Source organism: Tripterygium wilfordii, chromosome 6, assembly GCF_013401445.1.
Source record: "Tripterygium wilfordii isolate XIE 37 chromosome 6, ASM1340144v1, whole genome shotgun sequence".
NCBI classification, from domain to species: domain Eukaryota; kingdom Viridiplantae; phylum Streptophyta; class Magnoliopsida; order Celastrales; family Celastraceae; genus Tripterygium; species Tripterygium wilfordii.
In genome coordinates this window covers 687187-707906 of record NC_052237.1, presented here as the reverse complement: position 1 = coordinate 707906, position 20720 = coordinate 687187, and the positions used below count along the sequence as shown (strand labels likewise).

General features: G+C 37.8%; 5 protein-coding genes across 5 annotated transcripts; 3 read left to right on the top strand and 2 right to left on the bottom strand.

Annotated features, from left to right (window-relative positions):
* Positions 1-632: 632 nt before the first annotated feature.
* Positions 633-3575, bottom strand: LOC120000459 (E3 ubiquitin-protein ligase RMA1H1-like). The gene is made up of 2 exons (XM_038848548.1): positions 3339-3575; positions 633-1627 (listed from the first exon to the last, which is right to left on the bottom strand). The coding sequence occupies exon 2, from the start codon at positions 1579-1581 to the stop codon at positions 856-858; it is 726 nt and encodes a 241-aa protein (XP_038704476.1). The 5' UTR covers positions 1582-1627; positions 3339-3575; the 3' UTR covers positions 633-855.
* A 6337-nt stretch (positions 3576-9912) lies between these two features.
* LOC120000905 (GPI-anchored protein LLG1-like) lies at positions 9913-10964 on the top strand. Its single transcript, XM_038849072.1, has 3 exons — positions 9913-10168; positions 10282-10338; positions 10445-10964. The coding sequence occupies exons 1-3, from the start codon at positions 10087-10089 to the stop codon at positions 10810-10812; spliced, it is 507 nt and encodes a 168-aa protein (XP_038705000.1). The 5' UTR covers positions 9913-10086; the 3' UTR covers positions 10813-10964.
* Positions 10965-12207: 1243 nt separating this feature from the next.
* Positions 12208-12970, bottom strand: LOC120000056. The gene is made up of 2 exons (XM_038847924.1): positions 12759-12970; positions 12208-12600 (listed from the first exon to the last, which is right to left on the bottom strand). Exons 1-2 carry the CDS (start codon positions 12858-12860, stop codon positions 12496-12498), a joined length of 207 nt encoding a protein of 68 aa, XP_038703852.1. The 5' UTR covers positions 12861-12970; the 3' UTR covers positions 12208-12495.
* Positions 12971-15122: 2152 nt separating this feature from the next.
* On the top strand, positions 15123-15882 carry LOC119999271 (CASP-like protein 1C1). Its single transcript, XM_038846751.1, has 3 exons — positions 15123-15289; positions 15374-15476; positions 15567-15882. The coding sequence occupies exons 1-3, from the start codon at positions 15135-15137 to the stop codon at positions 15798-15800; spliced, it is 492 nt and encodes a 163-aa protein (XP_038702679.1). The 5' UTR covers positions 15123-15134; the 3' UTR covers positions 15801-15882.
* A 541-nt stretch (positions 15883-16423) lies between these two features.
* LOC120000402 (arginine-glutamic acid dipeptide repeats protein) lies at positions 16424-20423 on the top strand. The gene is made up of 3 exons (XM_038848480.1): positions 16424-16763; positions 18177-18464; positions 18967-20423. The coding sequence occupies exons 1-3, from the start codon at positions 16605-16607 to the stop codon at positions 20125-20127; spliced, it is 1608 nt and encodes a 535-aa protein (XP_038704408.1). The 5' UTR covers positions 16424-16604; the 3' UTR covers positions 20128-20423.
* The last annotated feature ends 297 nt before the right edge of the window (positions 20424-20720 follow it).

Here is a 20720-nt window from a genome sequence, read left to right as displayed (position 1 = left end):
TTAAAAGATGAGCACACACAGTCATTCCAGCAGGCAGCACTATTGAGTACATATTTCAAGAGCTCAGAGGCTCCGTTAGCTAGAGTCTATGTAGCACGAACACGGACACGGACACGCGACACGACACGACACGGACACGCGGACACGTGATTTTTCCAAAAAGTAGGATACGGACACGTTGATTGATTTTTTTTATATTTTTTATATATATACATATATTTCATTTCAATCAATATGGTCCAAAACAACAATACATTAAAACATAATATAATTCAATTACGATAGTTCAAAAAATCAAATATCTTATAACAAATTAAAAAATCCTTAAAGTATTTAAAAAATCAAACATAATATAAGACTCATTAAAGTATTTAAAAAATCAAATATCTTATAACAAATTAAAAAATCCTTCAGTAAATTAAAAATAAAAGACAAAAACGTGTCCCCAACGTGTCCTCAACGTGTCCAATATTAAAAAAAAAAAAAAAATTCGGATACTCAGATTCACGTGTCCCAGACGTATTTTGAGCGTGTCGGGACGTGTCCGTGTCCGACATGTGTCGGACACCGACACTCTGACCAAAACAGAGTGTCCGTGCTACATAGGCTAGAGTGAAATTCAAGCTTCACAGTGAGAAACATGGCGAATCCTCTGCCTAAGTTTTGATCATAACCAGAAATGATGATTTACAATGAATATTTCAAATAGCTAGTATATGAAACTCCAGATGAATTGAAGATGGAACTCATACATCTAGAGAGATTCAACATTTCTAAGACTCTTAAAGAGCTGTGGTACACTACTACTCATATTTTTACAGGGATATATTGCGCAAAAAAGTACAGACGATCAAGTTAGAACAAGAGGAGACATATAAATAGACAGCACAACAAGAAGAAAGAGACCCTGTCAAGCGATTTATCGGCCTGCATAACATGCCTCCTAACTCTTGGACTGCTGATTCCCTCAAGATGATAAGAGTTCGGATAAGTATATATGTTAGTAATTGTGTTGCCAAATACCCTTGCATATAAAGTCTCTCCATACGGTCCAATCACTGAACTAAACATATTCATTTCCGTGCCACCGGGGCCCAGCATTCCCGAAGCTGGGTAGCCACCATTGAGTTGCTGAGCTGAAGGTGGATTACCCCTGGAAATAGGTGATCTCGTAGAGTCCACCCCGCACACAGGACCAAGAGGTCTCCGCGGTACAATTATGCCAAGATGGGGTGCTTTGCCTTTGGAGGGTTTAGTTGTTTGATGCCGCCCGTAAAGAGGGACTAGAGTTGTGTGAGAAACTTCAGCTTTACAAACAGGACATTGCTGTTGTTGTTGCTGGTATTGGTTTTCAGAAGAAACACTCTGGAAATTAAGCCACTTGTAGATGCAAGGCCAGCAGTAGAGGTGACCACAGAGTGTGACCACTGGGTCTTGCACAGAGTCTAGACAGATGTTGCAATCAAAACCACCAGAGGGACCATCATCCGGAACAGAATTCCATTTCCCGGGGAAAGACTTCTCGTCTATGTTAAAGTTATCCTGAGCAACAGTATCTTCAAAGTACAGATCTGTGGCCATGGCAAGCTCAATCACAATTCACAATATCTTTCCGTACCTACGACAACTGAAAATCATGAGCATATACAGAGCAATGTTAGGGCTATGTATATATTGATCACAGCAGACTACATTTTCACAGAAGAGTCCCTCTAAATTATTCAAGGTCATGGAAGTCATCGGAGATAGAAAATGAACATATTGTTTCTAGCAGACAAACAGGTCTCCATTGAGAAATCAGTTTAGAGAGCGACTTGAACTTTACGCGCTAGAATCCAATGTACAAATAACCAGCATGAATAAATTGTATCCAAAGTAAGGCTCACACTTAACACCAAAAAAGGAAACGCCAAACAAACCATACGTATGCAGACCACAGTCTCCATCCCCCACAGGACCCACCTCTACCTAAACCATCAATATTATGGGGCCCAAATTCAATTTTCAGGAGAGTTGAGCAAGTGGGCAAGTTGCAGATCAGGAGGATCGTTGAATGCTTTTCGAATGATGTACATACATACACAAAGTACAAGCATATCTGTATTGGGATTGGATTTCTCGAGAAAGTTGAAACAGATAAGACATTGGAGGACCCCATGCCTTCTAATCAATGAGCATTCTAATCAGAATTGATTTGTCTAAAACATTGTAACATGGTATCTGCTAACATCTTTCTAGAAAGGCTCAACTCTGTACAGAAATACACAAGTCACCCACCATCCTTGTTTTCTAATTGTGTAAAAGAGTGCATGATTTTGGTAGGTGATTTGATTAATGGAAACAAAATTCACATAAGCATCCACTGATTAATGGTGTCCAGCTACCATCCAACTAACTTGCCATCTCAAATTTAAGTAGTCTGATTAATTTCTGGGAAAATATGATAACAATGATCAATCTTCTAGCCTTTATGCCAAAATTTCCCATTTTTTATCAAAAATTGATGATCCCTTTCCAGGGAGATCATCAGCCACAGTTAAGAGGGATAAAATAATCATCTATTGGTGTGTCCTGGTGACCTATGAAGCCGAATTACTCTTCAGAAACACAGCCAAGACACCTTAGTAGAAGTTTCTTTTTCATATGAAATTGCACAGTAATAGGAAGACACAACATCCAGAACATAGGTAGAAGCCAGGCAGAAGAAAAGTATGAAAAAGAAGAAGAATAAAAAAGAAAAAGAAAGATGCCAAGCTGGCGTAAGAATCTGGAAATTCTTCTTTGCCTAAAAAAATCCCAATTCAACATAAGAAAAAACAAGACCCGTCAAATTCCACACACAGATTTCTCCATAGAATCGAAGTTTTAGCCAATGATTCCGGGAACAGATGGATTGAAATCTTCTTATGGAGGAAATATATTCCGTTGAATGATACAGGATACAGCATAAATAATAGATAGAGATCAAGAAATTTATACTCAGACAGAGGTGCTAATACACAAGCAACGTGATTTCTCCTACAATTGCCAACAATCAAAGAGAAAGCATTTGAATGATTTTACCAAAAGCTATCAAGAACAACAACAATTATATATCAAAATCTTCACAACTAAAACAGCAAATCCCAAGTTCAAGTATGACTCATGAAGTACAACAAAATAAGCCAGCTCGCTATCAATTCGCTGAGTGGGCACATGACCCAAAACAGAGACCCGTCCCTTACAAAACAAACATGTCAAAACGAAACAAACAATAAAGATTCAAAAATTTAAACTTCCTACCCTCCATAGCCAAATCTAGTAGCCAAATCTAGCTGTACGGGATCACGATTACGTACCGAGAAACTGAAGAAAGGTCGCGTTTGCTCCAAAACACTCTCTTTCCGCGCGTTTCTCGAAGCCTTTAATCTAGAATCAGAGCTTTAACGAACGACAATGGCGTCTTCGATAGAGAACGTTAGAGAGAGAAAGAATACGTTAAGAAGAGTTGAGTCGGATGAGAATGACTGGTAGTGTGGGAGGAGATGGCGAGTGGAATGGGGTGTTGGGTTCTATCGAATTATCGATGGATAGATATCAGAGGAGTGTATATATACACATGTATGTATGTGTTTGTATAAAAAAAATCAAACAAACAACTGAACAGGATAAACATCCCACATTTCTTTACAGCGTGACGTGGCGGTGAGTTGATTTGGGAATTTTATTTGTTTTTTAATAGATTTTATATTAGTCATTTTCATTATTTTGTACAAATTATTTCATGAAGGTGATTAGAAAGCACAAGGAACAAGCTTGCTATTATAAAAAATAAAACATGAGTTTTCCTTTTTTTAAAAAAAAAATTCTATTAGATTTTTACCATTAATATTGTCATAGTGTGAGGTTGTTTCACCTGAACTGAATTTGAGAAAGAATTATTACTGATTTTGCTGATCAAAATTATTATTTTAATTACTAGACAACTTGCAATTTGTGTTCATAAAATCTATTATAAGTAATAAAAGTCCCAATCATTATGAGTAATACTATATGTTGTTATAATTAAATTTATTATAATAATTGATTCATTGAGAGTGTTGATTTATCAATAAACATACAAATTTTTATTAGAATATATGTATGTATATAATGCACATCATATTACGAATCTCAACATTTTTTTATCCAAATTATCTCAAATGTTGTGTTCATAACTAATTGATATCACATATGCTACATAGATTTGGGGTAAAAATAAGAAACAAGCATTTAGGATTGTAACATTATCCATATTTATGTTGATTGTAGATAATCTTATTAGAATATAAACTCTTAAGTTAAATATAAAAAAAAAAAAAAGTTATATGACATGGCAACAGGGCAGCATATTGGATTTAAACAAATGAGATGGAATCTGGAGATTGTTCATTTAATAATTTAAATTATTGGTTGACATAAACAATGTACATCAACGGCAAGCAAGATATGGATGGAGTCATGTGCTTTTTCCATCATAAAAAAATTCACAGAAGAGGCACAGGCAAGATCCATGTACACAATTTTATAAAAAAAATATTATTTTCCCCACTCCAAAAATAGTAAAAGAAAATTTAAAAATAAATAGTTGAACAATCAATGTGGCTGGGCCCAGCCCGGTCCAAATGGGCCCTAATAATTCTGTTCTAGAAGAGAGATTTTTCCTTCCATCTCTCATTTGTCGCGTCTGAATTCTAGAATACTCGGAAAAAGACAACGAGTGAACGCGCTTTCATTCACCTTATCACGCGGCAGGATTTGATTGGAGGAGAGGCAAAAGTAGTTGACCATTCCCCCAGAAATGTAGAATTGTATAGAAGCAGAGAATAAAATGTCTTCCCCGCTTTGATTTTTCTCTCGTGTTTTATTATTTTTCCACCACAGTGAACTGGCCAGCCAGCCAGCCAGCCTGCATGGGTTGCGCATCCAAATTTGACAATTTAGTTGGTGGGTCTTTTTTCAATCTAGAAGCTCTTTGGAATATATGGTTCACAAGAACTTTACTGAATATATAGTTTTATTATTCATTGGTGATGTACCCCCGATTTTTGGAAGTCCACGTGCAACATTTACAAGGAGTCATGGGTCAAAATTTCAAACAAAATAATGTCTCTAGATGACTAAATATTAGAATAACTCATGTGCAAGAACAAATGAGTCTTAACTGGGGTTTAATTTGTAGCAGCAGTCTTTGATATATTAGATTAGTCATTGTTATTTTCTTTGAACTGAGGGTGGTCTTTTGGAATAATATTATCATTTTGAACGTCAGCAATCAATTTGTTCTACAATATGACAAAACTAATATATCACATCGTATCAACATAATTCAATCGAGTGATATATAAACAAAAAAACATTGCATCTCTTGCCACGGATGGATCTACAGCTGGGCTACGGTGGGCTTGAGCCCGTGTGAAAAAAAAATCAAAAAAAATTAGTAAATATACTTAAGCCCACCAGCCTAGACATTATGCCACTAAGGTGGGCTGACCCAAGACAGGTTGATTTGATTCTCATTCACCACACCACACCACACCACACCATCGTCAATTCGTGCTATTGCGTGATAACTGTTGCTGCTAATTCTTCTCTTCATTTGTGTGTTCTGTTTGGGTTCTAAAGTTTATCAAGTTCATCATGCGTCTCTTCTCTTGAGGTTATAAGGTACAACTTAAGAGTATTTGAGTTTTTGACTTGTGTTGGCAATAGACAAACAAGAGGCAAGCTCCAAATGAGATTTTTATTTTGTTGTACACTACTATTTGATTGGGTTGGCCTCCTTGATCCTACACTTGATTGGCTTTGTTAGAACTGCCTGTAAACTACAATTTTTAAAGTTTCAATTTGTTATATATTAATACATTAAAGGTTTATCAAAAAAAAAGATCTAATGATCTTGGAAGACATGGTAAGTTCTTACCATTTTGAGATTTTACTGAAGTTCTAAAAATTTTTCGGGACACTGCCCCCAAACCCTCAACTTTTAAGTTCAGCCCAGGTAAATCAAAATCCTAATTCCGCCACTGTCTCTTGCACATGTACTTGTTTTTTGGGTTTAAGAACTAATGCCAACGATCCATGAAGAACAACTTCATACGTGCATTTTGCCTGGAGGGAACGGGCAATATCATTGATGTGTTTCGACTTGTATTTCAACATCCTAATACATAATAGGATCTTAATTTTTCTTTTCCTCTTCTAGAAGATAAATTTCAACTGAAACTTTGAATTGCAGAAAAATAACAATAATACACGAGGGGGGTTCCTTCTGTTGTGTTTTTTCCTTGCAATAACATGCATGGCAGAATTTTAGGGGTTAAGTCTCCACCGTCAACAGACAACATAGACCAGGCGTTTGACGTGGCAGAAAATATATTTACTTTATTAATACTTGATGGGGAATTAGTGGCAATTTCTCTCTTTAATGTTGTTGATTCAAACAAGCCATTGATTTTTTTTTGTTCTACATAGAATCTTCGATTGGATTTATGAGAATTTGTGTCCATTTTGGAGTAGAAAGTAAACTAGATTATGACCGAATTTACACTAATTAATATTGGTTGGTGGATGATAGTGTAGACTAATGGATTGTGATGGTGACAAAGGGGTTGCAAAGTTGGGTTCCATTTCCTTTTTGTAAGTATGTAGACACAATGTACATTTCCTAATATTGTTGGATAGGTACAAAGTCACTTTCTCTCCTCTTTGTATAAAAAATAACCAATACATTAGTTTTGCTTGTGCGTGACGACTAGATCATTCCAACACATTGTTATAGCTACAATTTAAATCTGTAGTCACTATCATTCGGGTGCGCACTGATTTTATTAATTAAAATATGTGCACTAATAAAGTCTTCCATCACCGGAGAAAAATATTTCATCATGCTTAAATTAATATAATGTGGGTCTGACTTGGATTTTTTTTTTTTTTTGTAATTTATTGTGGGATTGGGGTAGGACTCACAATTTTTTTAAAAAAAAATTAAAACATAATTGTGTTATATTTAAGATGAAGAATACAAGGATATATATATATTTTTTTTATTATAAACAAAAATTAATTGTTCCCCATCTTTCAGTGTGAGATATATACAGTGAAAAGCTTGCATATTTTATTGGTGTATGTACATTGTATGGTGGAGGATTGCATGGGATATATGGCATATATGTAAAGATACTATTTTAATCATATGATATGATATGGAAGGATTGGATTGATTGGGACTCATATATTTATAATTGCTTGGCCCATATCAGGTTACTCATATACATATGGGACTAGATTCGTTGTAATTAATTAACGGAGACACTCAAAATTCCCCCAAATCTATGTGACATTTAAATAATTATTGATTAAAAAACACACATGTAGAACTCACTTCACATCCAACCCTCCACATTAAATGAGAGTATTTTGGGATCATTTTTTGGAGGTCTCAAACATTATCTTTAATTAACTGTGGTGCAAACCAAGCAAGCATGGCGACGATGCAGGTGCAGATAAAATTTCTTAAGAACCCTCAAACTATATTAAATTCGAGACACAATTCGAGATCCCAAAGTCGAATAGAATAGATGCACTTTCATCATCCCCACCCCAACATCATGGCGGTTGGAGAGAGTGGAGATTTTATCCTGCTTCTATTTTATTTGGTTTGTTGAAGGCGGTGTCGAGAAAGTCAACTGCCGCCCACTAAAATATACACATTGCTAATTAATTGGAGTTGGACAAAATTAATATTATTGAGTGACTATTATGAATCATGATGCTTGGCAAATTAATATTGTAAGAGCTCAATAGCATGCGAGTACCGACTTATGCAAAGAATGGCATACATGTTCATATAATAAGTTCAATATTATTCATAAGTATGGTCCAAAAGGTGACAAGAATTAATTATACCTTCCAATAATTATGCGTAAATATATATATATATATATATATATATATATATATATATATATATGATAGTTAATACATAATATATTGATGGTTATAGTCGACCTAATTGCCTTCCCCTTGTTGCTATATATACTTCAGTTCCATTGCGTGTACATTAAAAACATTCTTCTTTACGTGCCTTCCACCCATAGTGCAATAGACCAATAATGATGCGAGCCCTTTTTTTTTCAAAGAATAAAACTTTTAGATCGAAATGTCATAATCTGATCGAGTGATTTATAGCAAAATTGACATAACTAAGTGATTTATAAACAAAGATAAACTCTCTTTCACATAACCAATGTATTTTCTGAGTTTAAATATCATAAGAAACGACCCATAAGAACAAAATCGTGCGGATTTAGATCTAGAGTTGACAATATTAACTTGTAGTATTTGGGTGGTTTTGCTTACACCTTTTTCTTTTTTATAACATAGTATCATTGGTCCATGAAATAAAGTAAAGGAAAATCAAAATTTCCCCTGGAAAAAAAAAGATTCCCAAAAATATATCTTGGTTTGTGATGCCTTCAATCTCTCGTAAGGCATCTTCATTCTTCCTTGATCTTTCTTCACTCTTTTGTTATTTTCCTTTAGGAAAAACTTTAAAAACATGATCACATTCCACCACGCCTACCTTATGCGGTAATTGCATCTTTTCATGCGTGTGGTATTTTTCCTAATTTCAAAGAGTTCGCCTGGAGAGTTATCATTCAAAGACCCAACTTTGAAAAAGTTAATCACGATTAAAGACTTGCGTGTCACCTGTCAATGTGTGAATGGGCCTCGAGAAGAGATTCTACCTAAAAGCCCATCAGAACACAAAGCTGCCAATCAAAAAGACAAGGACATAGAGCTAAACATTACTTGTTATAAGAAATCCATTACGGAGAGGCCTGTTCAATTACTTTCTGTCCATTTAAGCTTGACCCAAAATTTTGTTGGCCTATTATCGCAAGCATAATAGGGTGGAAGTCAAGCCCACATTGAATTGATATCATTTTGGGCATATTTCTTTGACTTTCTATTCCAAATTGGTCGGGACGGAAAGCAATCAGTCATATTGAACATGGTGCTTTTGGGGCAGGACCCAACCATCTTGGAATCGCATCCTTACAGCCCAACATGCTGGCCTCCTTTCTAAACTGAAACTTGTTTCAAAGTTTAGCACCTTTTCATCATGTGCATCAAACTCAGCACGGATAAGTGGTATATAAACTTTAATCATTTTCGAAGTACTAACATTTCTGGAGTTATATTTTGTTTCATATCCTGAAACCTTTATATATTTTGTGCGTGTGGATTAGGCATTGGAAAATCCAATATTTTAACGTTTTCATTACACGAGTGGCAGGTGCCAATAGGGATGTCAATGGGGCGGGGACCCCTTTACCCGTCCCGTCCTCATTAGATAAATCTTTACCCGTCCCCGTTAAAATATCGATCGGATATTTTAATATTTGCCCCATCCTCTACCCGTCGGGGTGGGTAATCCCCGTTTATTTATCCACCCCGCGACCTTTAACTGTAAATAAAAAAATTGATAAATTGAAAAAAAAAAAATTTGATCCTATGAATATGACAAATAAAGTTTAACTTAACAATCATACAAAAAGAAAGCTTTTGAATAGGCGTGAGTAATCAAATGAAACAAAGCGGCTTGAGAAGAGCCCAGACCTAAAGCTAACATGATATAGCCCAATTGAGACATTGTAGAATAAGCTAAACTTCTACTAAGATCGTAAATTAGATATTTTATTATAACTAATATATATAATAAGTTATAAATATTATATGTAATGTATACGTAATTAATAATATATGGGTATGGAGCGGGGTGGATTTTGACAAACCCATCCCCGTATCTATCCCGCTTATTTTCCCCATAAAAATACTCATACCCGTACCCAACCTTTTAATTACCCGTCTGAGTTGAGGCGGGTTATGTGGGTACCCGACGACATTGCCTCTTCTTCACAGCCTCACCTTACATTCTCCGTGTCTTTCTCCCTTTCTGTTATAATGCTAGAAAAAGAGAGATTCAAATCCCCATTTCTTTCGTTTTGGCTGGAGATCGATTGAGCAATCGGTCTCCCAAGAAAAACAAAAACAATAACCAGAATGGCTTCCAATTCGCTGTTCTATTGTCTTTTTTGCTTCTTCCTTTTGACGGGTTTCGCCGCTTCTTCTTCTTATATTTCCAGTAAGTTTCCTCTCCTCTCTTTTTGGCATAGTTTTCTTGTTATTTTCCTCATCATGTTTAATTGGGTAGTTTTCTTGTTTTTTTCCTCATCATGTTTAATTGGGTTTGTGCAGATGGCGCATTTGAAGATGACAAACACTCTGGCCGCTCCCTACTTCAGGCCAAAAAGAGTAACCCCTCTTTTCCTTTCTATTTTTAACCCCTTTAAGTCATTATTTGATTGATCTGATATGTGAAAGAGTGTTGGGATGATCTTTCCATATTCATGGTTTGCAGAATGCCCCGTAAACTTTGAAGGTATGAATTACACAATTGTTACAAGCACGTGCAAAGGACCTCAATACCCAGCCGATAAATGTTGTTCGGGTTTGAAGGAATTTGCTTGCCCATTCGCAGATGAAGTAAGCGACATGACAAATGATTGTGCTTCGACCATGTTCAGCTACATAAACCTCTACGGCAAATACCCACCTGGCCTTTTTGCCAATTTGTGCAAAGGAGATGATAAGGGTCTTAAATGCAGCGATGCAGAAACGGTGCAAAAGAATTCAGTCAAATCAAACAACGCTCACATAGCAGCAACTCTGTCCAAACTGCTGATGCTTGAGGCCGGCTTCCTGGCTTTAGTATTCCAGCTGTTCTAGAAGATGTAATGAGGTTAAATTTTTACGCATGCATCTCTCCCTATTATTCTTCCTCTCCTATACGGCTCTACAATGTTAATCTTACGTGATCTTTCATCATACTTTCTATTGCAAGGTTCCTATGCATACAATGTCATAGTCTGGACTTGACTGTATATTTAAATGTATTACAATCCTGAGCCTAAATGGATATGCTGCATATAATATGTGAGTGGAAGATGAGAAAAACCACTGGGACTACAATTTAGTATGTTATCGCTCTGGACTTAAGGTGTATAGCATATGGATCAAGAGTTCGAACACATCGGCATGGATATTTCTTTGTGAAATCCTGGTTTCGTGGGTTTGTCCCACTTCCGGGACTCTATTCACACGGGTTTTGGTCCAGTCTTAACTATCGTCAACGCGATGTTAACTTTTCTCATAGCCTGAGATTTATGCTCACTCAACTGTCCGAATGACATGTTAGGTGGTTACTCGATTACCAAAAACATATATATGAGAAAGGAAACAAAACTAGCTTTTATTCTCTCTGTTTTCTTTTAATTGGTCATAGCACCATGTTATGTTGGATTTCCACATCGTAGATACTCTGTCATGCACAGAAAGAGCATGCTTTAAAGTGCCACAAGAGTGGCTCTGGAAGATCAATCACCGAAAGAAGCGAAAAAGACAGCACATTCAAAATTAAAGGTCAAGGATGAGGAATAGTAATCTGAATGTGAAATGGGTTTTTTGTGGAATCAAACAGTGATGTTGAAAGCAAAATTGCTTAGTCCAGAACTTGATCCCACTTTCTAAAATTAGATCTCAATAGAGTTGTTAGTCAAGATTTGCTTTTTAAAGTCACCCAACACCATCAGAGCAAAAACAAGAAAAATGAGGCAAAAGACTGCAATGGCCAATACATGTGTTTTGACCTCAAATTTTCCATTCACGTGGAAGAATCTGGGTTCAAATAATTATAGAAAAGTTTGGTGCCCTGAAATGATTTATTAGGCTGTTGTTGTTCCATTTCAAGCTCAACAGAACATGTTAGAGTCAAGCTTGGAAACTCAACATGTCAATTCTCAGTTGGCTACAACCGCGACAGATCTAACTGTTATGTTCTTTGGCAACCTCCCCTTACTACGGGTTTAGGATCCTCACGTAAAAATCACTGCAGTTTCTCTGCAATTTTAATTACAGACGGGACATCCATAATGGCTACCGTAGTAACTTCCACTAAGCCCTCGTCCACCCCTTACTACACCTTTTCGACCCCCATTAATTAATATTGGTCAGAGCACTAAAAAAATTCCATACCAATCTCTTCCAAGATGATGCAATCATTAGACTTTTTTCCCCCTGTAGTTGTATTACAGTAGTCAAATAAGGATCACTTTAATAAACGAATAAGAAACACATGATTTTTGCATAGTAAAGATCAGGGAAAAAACACATGGTATTAACAGAGGAATAAGAACACACTATAGAATAATTAACTTTTGCGTTAAATCTCGCAAAGTACAAGTTTCTCTCTTTTCACTTCTTACTTATCCAGCTAAAGATAAAATTCCACAAATTAGGAAAAAAAAAGAAGTAAAAAGTTCCACCAATTATGTAAAAATAACGAGAAAAGATAGGAGAAATTAGTGATTCTTCTTCATTCCTTTGAGGCCAAGAAGCAGTTCAAAGCATATATTATCTGTGAGCGGTGACCAGAGTTTCAATAAACCTCAATCCATCAAACCTTGGCGCAAATTTATCCTTCAAAGCAGAGGAATTTTCTTGATCTCTCGCGTTCTCCTAAAAGAAATAAATTAAAAGCAGAGAAAATTAATGGAATATGATTGAAAAATCTAAATTCAATTGTTGAAGAAATCTTTTTGATCCAGAAGAAAGTGAACAAGCAAACAAAACAGGGGATATCGAAAATAAAGAAGAAAAGTCCAAAATCAAATTACCGCTTGAGAACGTTGAGAGTTGGAATTGGAAGAGGAAGAAGCAGAGATGGCGGAGGCAGAGGCGGCAGCTACTGTGGCAGCGAGAAGTCCGGATTTCTTCATCGTTTCCGGGAATCTGGGTGAGCCAAATAAAATTGAGCCTCGGGAATAGAAACAGAGAGAGAAAGACGTAATGGGAAAGAGAATTAAACCAAGAGAGAAAGTATGGAAATAATGTTAAAATTGACGGGATATATATACAGGAGAGTGTTTGGTCAATGTTTAACCCCGGACCTCAAACTTTGTTTCAAAAAAAGAAAAAAAAAATTTCAAACATTTACGCGGCGATTATCTCCACTTGTCTCCCATTTTACGGTTTTACCCCTCTCCGCTATCACATTTTAGTTTCAGTGGCGCAAAGGGGTAACATCGTAATAAACCCATACAATAAAGGCGCTTCGCGGAATGTCGATGGCGAAATTTCCTGGACGTCACGTTAAAGGAGTTAGTAGTTGATAGGCTGATATTTTTGAAGTAGCATTCAATAATTGAATAACACGTGGATGGTCCTGATAACACCACGCAAGCACAATCTCCTTCACACAATCGCATGAAAATGGCCTTGATATTCATTCCTAACTGGGAATATACCAAGGAATACACACCTTTGGAAGTTTTATGATCTGAATTTTTTCCAGTTTCACTCATCTACAGTCCTTCATGTGTACGTAATCAACCATCCAAAATGATATTATCGATGCTTCTACACATGCCAATCAACCATTCAATGCATGACACCTATATGTCAATTACTATTCATTTCCTTTCAAATGGTTTGGGGATTTATGGGAGGGGATTCGAACCTTGATATACATCATCTTCATCAATTTAATTAATGGCTCGGGTGGATGGTAGAGATAAGTTGGAAAACCACTTCACAAGAATAAAATTAAATAATAATAATAGTCTGAGATTCTTGAGTTAAAAATATAAAGGAATTCGAGATATATTTGAATATATGCTCCACTTAGAGAGTGAGATCCAGCATGTTTTACAACGCCAGAAAGTGCAACAATAAGGGAGTTTTCCAGAGAAAATGGACCAATAATCTTTTGAATAAAAATATGTTCATAAATGGGTGGTTGTCCATGGAAGTTTTCTCCTTTCAAAGCTATGAAAGTTTGTGTCTTTTTCAGTCAAAGCAATATCAAGTTATCAACTGTTAGTTAAAGAAACAAAAGGAAAAAAAAATAATCTGTAAAACTGCCATCAATCAATCCTTGGAAATTTAAAAGTTGAAGGTGATTCATGATTGGATCATATAATAGGAGTAGTATAAGAATAACATATTGGTCACTGGGGAGTGGTGATGATGGTGTTAATGCCGACAAAAGCCACAAGACGTGGGAGGGCATGACCATGCCATTGGCAAGTAGGGCGGTGGGCATTTGATGTTGGATTGAAGATGACTACACAAATTAAATTAGTCTCTATCCAAATGTCCCACATCGATAAAAAGAGAGTGAAATAACTCGAATATAAGCTTTGGATAAGCCAGCACTGTTCGCCGAGCTTGGCAACGCAAGCTTGTAACCCAAGTGGGGGCTCTAAGGTGTTGGGACACTAACCCATAATGCGTGGACGGGACTGTGGTTGCAATTTACTGGCCCGCCCATTCCAAGTTAGGAGTTGGGCCGTGTGACCTGGGCGAAGGCCCATGGTTACACGGTCCCTGGAGAGGAGGGAACAGCGTCAGGCTGGTTTCACAGAGCAGCGACTACCTCCCGCTCTTCGCAGTGGAAGGTTAACGGACCGGTGCTCCGCGAGCCCATAATGACCCACCCCCTATGGGCTTAGCTGAACCAACACTTTTTGTTTGCCTTCATTTTTTTGAAGGCCCACTAAGCAAGACTAATATGGGCGGGCATTGGTGATCTATTTGCCTAAAATTGGCAAAAGAAGCACAACTTCCTTCCAATCGCAATGCAATTCACTCTGCGCGTTTCAGGCTTTCAGCCTCAAATTTTGGGCATTCTCTCTCTATATGGCAAGAGGCCTTATACTTCTCCGCACTTCCTTTCACTGGTTGCACAACGTGAACATACAGGTAACCAAATCAAATAAAGTAAATAGCATGAATACTGATTACCTGCTCCTTAGAAGAACCAGTTCAGTACATCAAAAGTCACAAAAAGCAAAGCTTACATACTTCGGAAGTCCTCATTTTTAGCACAAAAAACAGCAAAAACTTTGTAGTTTTGCAGTGGACGGTGCTGGTGACAGTTGAACGCATCTCAACTAACAAAAAGCACATCAATCTATCTGCCTTCCCACCACCCTATATTTTGTCCACCAATTCACCATCCTCGCTCGGTGTTCAACAAACGGATTTTCACCATGACCAAGATCAAGAGGGTCTTGGGCCTTTTGCCGAGGCTCTTGGCCTTCGGTGCAACCCTTTCGGCAACAATTGTCATGGCTACAAGCCATGAGAGAGTCAACATTCTTGGATTCTCGTTTGAAGCTAAGTATACAGACGCATCAGCCTTAAAGTGAGTGAATTTCTTATATTTCATCTGCTTAACTAATATTGGTATTGATTAGTTAACAAATTAAAAGAAGTTCATTCGGTTTAGGTTCTTTGTGATAGCTAATGCAATAGTGAGTGCTTATGGACTATTAGTTCTGTTTCTTCCTTGGGAGAGCTTGCTCTGGCGATTAGTAGTTGCTCTCGATGCGGTAATTAATTACAAACACTAGTTTATAAAATCTTAATTGACTGGTTTAATCCAATTATGCACTAACTATCATTGATGGAATTTTATTTAGGTCTTCACTGTAATATTGACGTCAAGCATATCTGCGGCATTAGCAATAGCTGAAGTGGGGAAGAAGGGGAATTCTCATGCAGGTTGGCTGCCCATGTGTGGTCAAGTACCCAAATATTGTGACCAAGTAACTGGAGCTCTAGCTGTTGGGTTCATTGGACTCATAATCTATGTGGTGCTCCTTCTGTATTCCATATATGGAGCACTGAATCCTCTTCTCGTTCTTAAGTTCTAGCAATTAAATGTCAATTTTGCCAGCATGAAATGGTGACGTTCATGTCTTGTCTTTGTAAACGGGCCGGTTAATTATCCGAAAGTCGAAAGATCTATCGGAGTTATTGGATATGAATAAATTTGAATTTTCGATTATTCAATTGAAATGTTGAACATTTGTTGATAAAGTTGGGATTTGACAACTCTTTTGATTTTCGGAAGTTACATTCACCCCTTCCAACATCAGAGTTTTATAACTTTTGGATATTCTAAATTCCCCAAAAGAAAATTTGGTTTCAAATGTGAGTGGGTTTGAGCAAAAATATAAAGTTGCACGCAGCATGCCTATCCCAATAAGTATGATTAGGGCTACCTACTCATTCTGCGTGATTTATGAAAGAATCTGGAGGACTCGTTCTATCAGCAAAACGCAAAGTGGCCAAGATGAGTCTTACCAAGACTGAGCCGAAAAAGATCGAACCCGTTGTGAATAAGCCCAGCCCAGTTCAAAATCAAAAACCCATTTATTAACGGTAAAAAGAAGCCCATAGTCACCAGGGCCATCACCGTAAAAAAGCAAAGTCGGTCAGGCTCGTCCTTATCCGCGCAGAGCAAATTCTCACTTTAAAACCGTTTTTCTTCAACTCACTCAACACAACACGAAGAGCCTTCCTTTGCCCTCAAGCCAAGTATATTCTCTGTGTGTTATATCCTTTCACATTATCTTTATCTCTCTATATCTTTACGAGTTTCTGTGTTGAAACCGTAATCAGTTTCTCTCTCCGAACCCGAGATCTGCTATTTGACCGTCGATCTTCGTAGAGTAATGGCATCTGGCTCATCGGGTCGGCCCAACTCCGGTTCCAAGGGCTTCGATTTCGCTTCTGATGACGTTCTTTGTTCTTATGAGGACTATATTAATAACCAGGACGCCTCCAACGGAGGCCACTCGTCCGATCCTGTTGTCGGGACTAATTCCAGCAAGGTATTGCGCTGATCGTTTCGTTGTTGGGTTTTGGTGGTTGATGTATAGTTCTTGGTTTTTTGTTGGGGGGTTTTGGAAATCTGGAGATTGGGTTTCCGGATATGTGGTTAGGGTTTTGATATGGGTTACAATTTAAGTTCGTTGACCTTTTAATTTTGTTTTTTAGTAATTCTAAAATTTGAGGAAAGGAAAGTGAAGTCTTGAAGTTTCAGTGTGGACGTCGGGAGATTTATGAGTCTTTTGGGTATAACAAGAATCCATAAATAGTTCTGATATATTTGAAGTGAAATGTCTGGTAAAATTGAAAACCAAAGAACTCCTGGTGGCTTGAAGGGGGAAGAAGCTGAGGGGTATAAGGTAGGTTAGTTTGTTTGTCTGAAGATTGCAGAGTTATCAAATCCACCTTTTTTAAAGTGATTAATGGTTGCCAAACCACTCAATCTATTGACTTAGTTAGTACTCAATGTACCTAATCAGCCTTAGAGAATTTTAATCCCACTTTTCATTGTGGTCCAGCGTCTTTTTCGAATAAGATGAGTAAAGATACCTTCAGCTTGTAATGGCATATTGATAATGATGATACTTGGGAAGACTATTTTGGAGCATTGCATCGGGAGTTGATGTATAATGTCATGCTTTCATGACACACTTCATTTTGTTCCTTCTGAAAGTAAAATTACTCATTGTAGAAGGAACAAGAACCCAAATATTAGTTGATCAGTGGAGATTATGATAACTGCTTGTAAGGCATTTATGCCTATGATGATTTGCACATTTGTGTATTTACATTAAGCGGGTAGTGCTCCATTTCTTTTGTCTTTTCCTTTTAAAATGTTTGATAAATGCATGGTAGCAAAAAAGAAGTGATTTGGACTATTCATTGATAACTGGCCAAGTATCAGGTCATAAGAAGTGCTTTCCCACCCCAAGATTAAAGAAATATAGTGAAAATGATTATATTAGCCTTAAAACTTCTGGTTAAGGTACCATTCTTCTGTTGGCTCTGCCACCTTGGCATTTGTTTATTTCGGTTTATGATGTTCATATTTTTTCTTTCCACATGACTCTAGTTTTGTGCTGCCTTCATAATGCTAAAATGTTGTCCTTCAGAAACTCGACCAGGAAAAAGAAGGGAACTTAGGTAACAATTAGGTGGCCATAATTTAGGGGAGCCATTGTTATAGTATTATCAGTGACATGGATTTTTAACTTTTTAAAAATTGTTTTGCTACCTTGAATGTTTTGGTAATGGTCACTTCACTCAATCTTTCAAATGATTTCCTCGTGAGGTTGTTTGCTCAACTGGACTCAATTTTGAATTTGTATAATTTGGCGGTGTTCGTTGTTTCTTTACATGTGCATTTTTAAGTGTTGATGCACTGACCAGAGAATTCCGTATTCAATTTCTGGCAGGATTTTCATAAAAGCAGAATGACCCGATCTTCAGTGTTTCCTGCTACTTCCTATAGTCAGCCAGAGGACTCTTTCAACCAAGATGTATCTTCTATTGTTGAAAAAAGCATGAAAAAATATGCTGACAATCTCATGCGCTTTCTTGAAGGAATCAGTTCACGGCTCTCGCAGTTGGAACTCTACTGCTACAACGTTGATAAATCAATTGGAGAAATGCGATCTGATTTAGCTCGTGACCATGAGGAGGCAGATTCAAAGCTTAAATCTCTTGAGAAACATCTTCAAGAGGTGAGTTACATCTAGGAAAGTGATTCTGTGCATTGAAACTATGAAGTTTTATATCTAATGTTTATTCATTATGAATTTATATAAATTCTGGCATCCCCTTTTTTGGTAAGGGAAAAAAGGGGAAAAAGGGGATGCAGTTGTGTGCATTTCATATGGTGTTTGGTTTTTCCTGTATCTTCCTGCATCAAATGAAAATAGATACTATTCTACGACCATATTTCTTGATTCACACCATTCAAAAAAAGTTCATGATTCATGTATCTGCTCATCTATGCCAGAAACAAAAGGATATCTATATTCCCCCCACTCATTATAACTCTCCATTCTTTAAATTGGACTGCTGGAGGAAAGGGAAGATTTAAATGGTTCCTTTAAGCAGGATGGTAGTCTGTTTTGCCTTGGGCTATGATTCCTCTATATTCTTCTGACCGCTATGTTCCTTGGTAACTATGTAAGTTTAACCTTTGTGATTAAGAGGCTTGTTGGATAATGCTCTCCGCAGGTCCACAGGTCTGTTCAGATCCTGAGGGACAAGCAAGAGCTTGCTGATACTCAGAAAGAATTGGCCAAGCTTCAGCTTGTTCAGAAAGAGTCATCTTCTTCAAGCCAGTCTCAATCCAATGAAGAGAAATATTCACCACCTGCCTCTGATGCCAAGAAAACTGAAAACTCTCTGGAAGTGCACAACCAGCAGTTAGCTCTTGCCCTGCCTCATCAGGTTGCTCCGCCGCAGCAGCCGATAGTATTCCCCTCTCAGCCTGCTCCCCAGAATGTGATCCAGCAACAACCCTATTATTTAACTGCGAACCAGCTACCAACTCCTGTACCCCATTCCCAACACTCCCAGAGTCAGTACCTGCCTTCTGATCCTCAATATCGGACTTCTCCAATGCAGGAGATGTCGAGGGTACCGCAGCCAGCACAATCTCAAGTAAATCAAACACCGCCCGTCCAATCCTTCCCTCAGTATCAGCAGCAATGGCCACAGCAAGTACCTCAGCAGGTGCCACCACCCCAGCAGCCCTCTATTCAACCACAGGTTAGACCCCAATCATCAACAGTTTATCCTTCCTACCCTACTGGACAATCAACAAATGCATCTCCAGAGACGCTGCCCAGCAGCATGTCAATGCAAGTGCCATTTTCATCCACTCCGCAACCTGTATCCAGCCGTGCTGATGCCATGCCTTATGGGTATACTGCAGCAGGTAGGACTGGTCCACAGCAGCCTACACAACAAGTGAAGGTTCCTTTTGGAGTACAACCAGGTGATGGTTATGCAGTTGCTGGCCCCCACCAAGGGCTGCCCCCACCTCCTGGGAGTGCATATATGATGTATGACAGTGAAGGAGCTAGAGCACATCATCAACCTCAGCAACCTCACTTCCCACAGGGTGGATATCCGCCCACGAATCTATCTCTTCAGAATCCACAGCCATCTGCAGCTGCTATGGTGCAAACTCCAAACCATTCGCAATTTACACGCAACCATCCTCTCAATGAATTGATTGAGAAATTGGTGAGCATGGGTTTCCGGGGTGATCATGTTGTCAGTGTAATTCAGAGGATGGAGGAGAGCGGCCAGCTTGTGGATTTTAATTCTGTACTTGACAGGCTGAATGTGCATTCTTCTGGGAGTTCTCAGCCTCAGAGAGGGTGGTGAAGAGAAAGGTGGTGTGATCGTGATTGTGTGCTTCTAGCGTTTGAATAAAGTCTGGCGTCATGCGCACCTTCTTACTTCTTAGTAGATCGGTGTGCATACTTATTGTATATTTTGTGCACGCGTTACCTATATTTTAATGGTTCTTGCTTGCTTATCTCTTGTGTTGGGCTCCTCTCCCTTCGTTCGAATATTATTGTACATGGGGAGATCCCATAACACCTCAACTCTTACGGTACCGAGAGTTATGTATTCAAAGCGAAACCACAACTTTCTTACATCAAATTTCTCTCGCTAAATTGTTCAAACTCCTCTCTCCTTGCCATGGAATCTCTTACTGACTGGGCCTCGTGTGTTTGGATGCAGATAGCTACAATAGTAAGGTAAAAGAAGTCGTATTATTTGTTAGCAACTCAGAATCTTGTTTTGCTTGCATAAAATTCTGTTAATCAGTTTGTTTCATGAAGGCCGATTTTTCTTCTCTTTGAGATCTCCATGCATGCTAACACACTTTCTTTGCCAGTGGAATTATTGTTTTAAGCATCACACCATTACTTTGTTTTTATAATTGCGTGGTGCGTCTTTGTTAATTGGTT

Bases quoted from the DNA above. Each gene is read 5' to 3' on its own strand.
- LOC120000459 (XM_038848548.1), bottom strand. From the start codon at position 1,581: ATGGCCACAGATCTGTACTTTGAAGATACTGTTGCTCAGGATAACTTT.
- LOC120000905 (XM_038849072.1), top strand. From the start codon at position 10,087: ATGGCTTCCAATTCGCTGTTCTATTGTCTTTTTTGCTTCTTCCTTTTG. The intron at 10,169-10,281 runs GTAAGTTTCCTC...GGGTTTGTGCAG, and splicing joins TTCTTCTTCTTATATTTCCA to ATGGCGCATTTGAAGATGAC. The intron at 10,339-10,444 runs GTAACCCCTCTT...CATGGTTTGCAG, and splicing joins CCTACTTCAGGCCAAAAAGA to AATGCCCCGTAAACTTTGAA.
- LOC120000056 (XM_038847924.1), bottom strand. From the start codon at position 12,860: ATGAAGAAATCCGGACTTCTCGCTGCCACAGTAGCTGCCGCCTCTGCC. The intron at 12,601-12,758 runs GTAATTTGATTT...TATTTCTTTTAG, and splicing joins ACTCTCAACGTTCTCAAGCG to GAGAACGCGAGAGATCAAGA.
- LOC119999271 (XM_038846751.1), top strand. From the start codon at position 15,135: ATGACCAAGATCAAGAGGGTCTTGGGCCTTTTGCCGAGGCTCTTGGCC. The intron at 15,290-15,373 runs GTGAGTGAATTT...CATTCGGTTTAG, and splicing joins ACAGACGCATCAGCCTTAAA to GTTCTTTGTGATAGCTAATG. The intron at 15,477-15,566 runs GTAATTAATTAC...AATTTTATTTAG, and splicing joins TAGTAGTTGCTCTCGATGCG to GTCTTCACTGTAATATTGAC.
- LOC120000402 (XM_038848480.1), top strand. From the start codon at position 16,605: ATGGCATCTGGCTCATCGGGTCGGCCCAACTCCGGTTCCAAGGGCTTC. The intron at 16,764-18,176 runs GTATTGCGCTGA...AATTTCTGGCAG, and splicing joins TCGGGACTAATTCCAGCAAG to GATTTTCATAAAAGCAGAAT. The intron at 18,465-18,966 runs GTGAGTTACATC...TGCTCTCCGCAG, and splicing joins TTGAGAAACATCTTCAAGAG to GTCCACAGGTCTGTTCAGAT.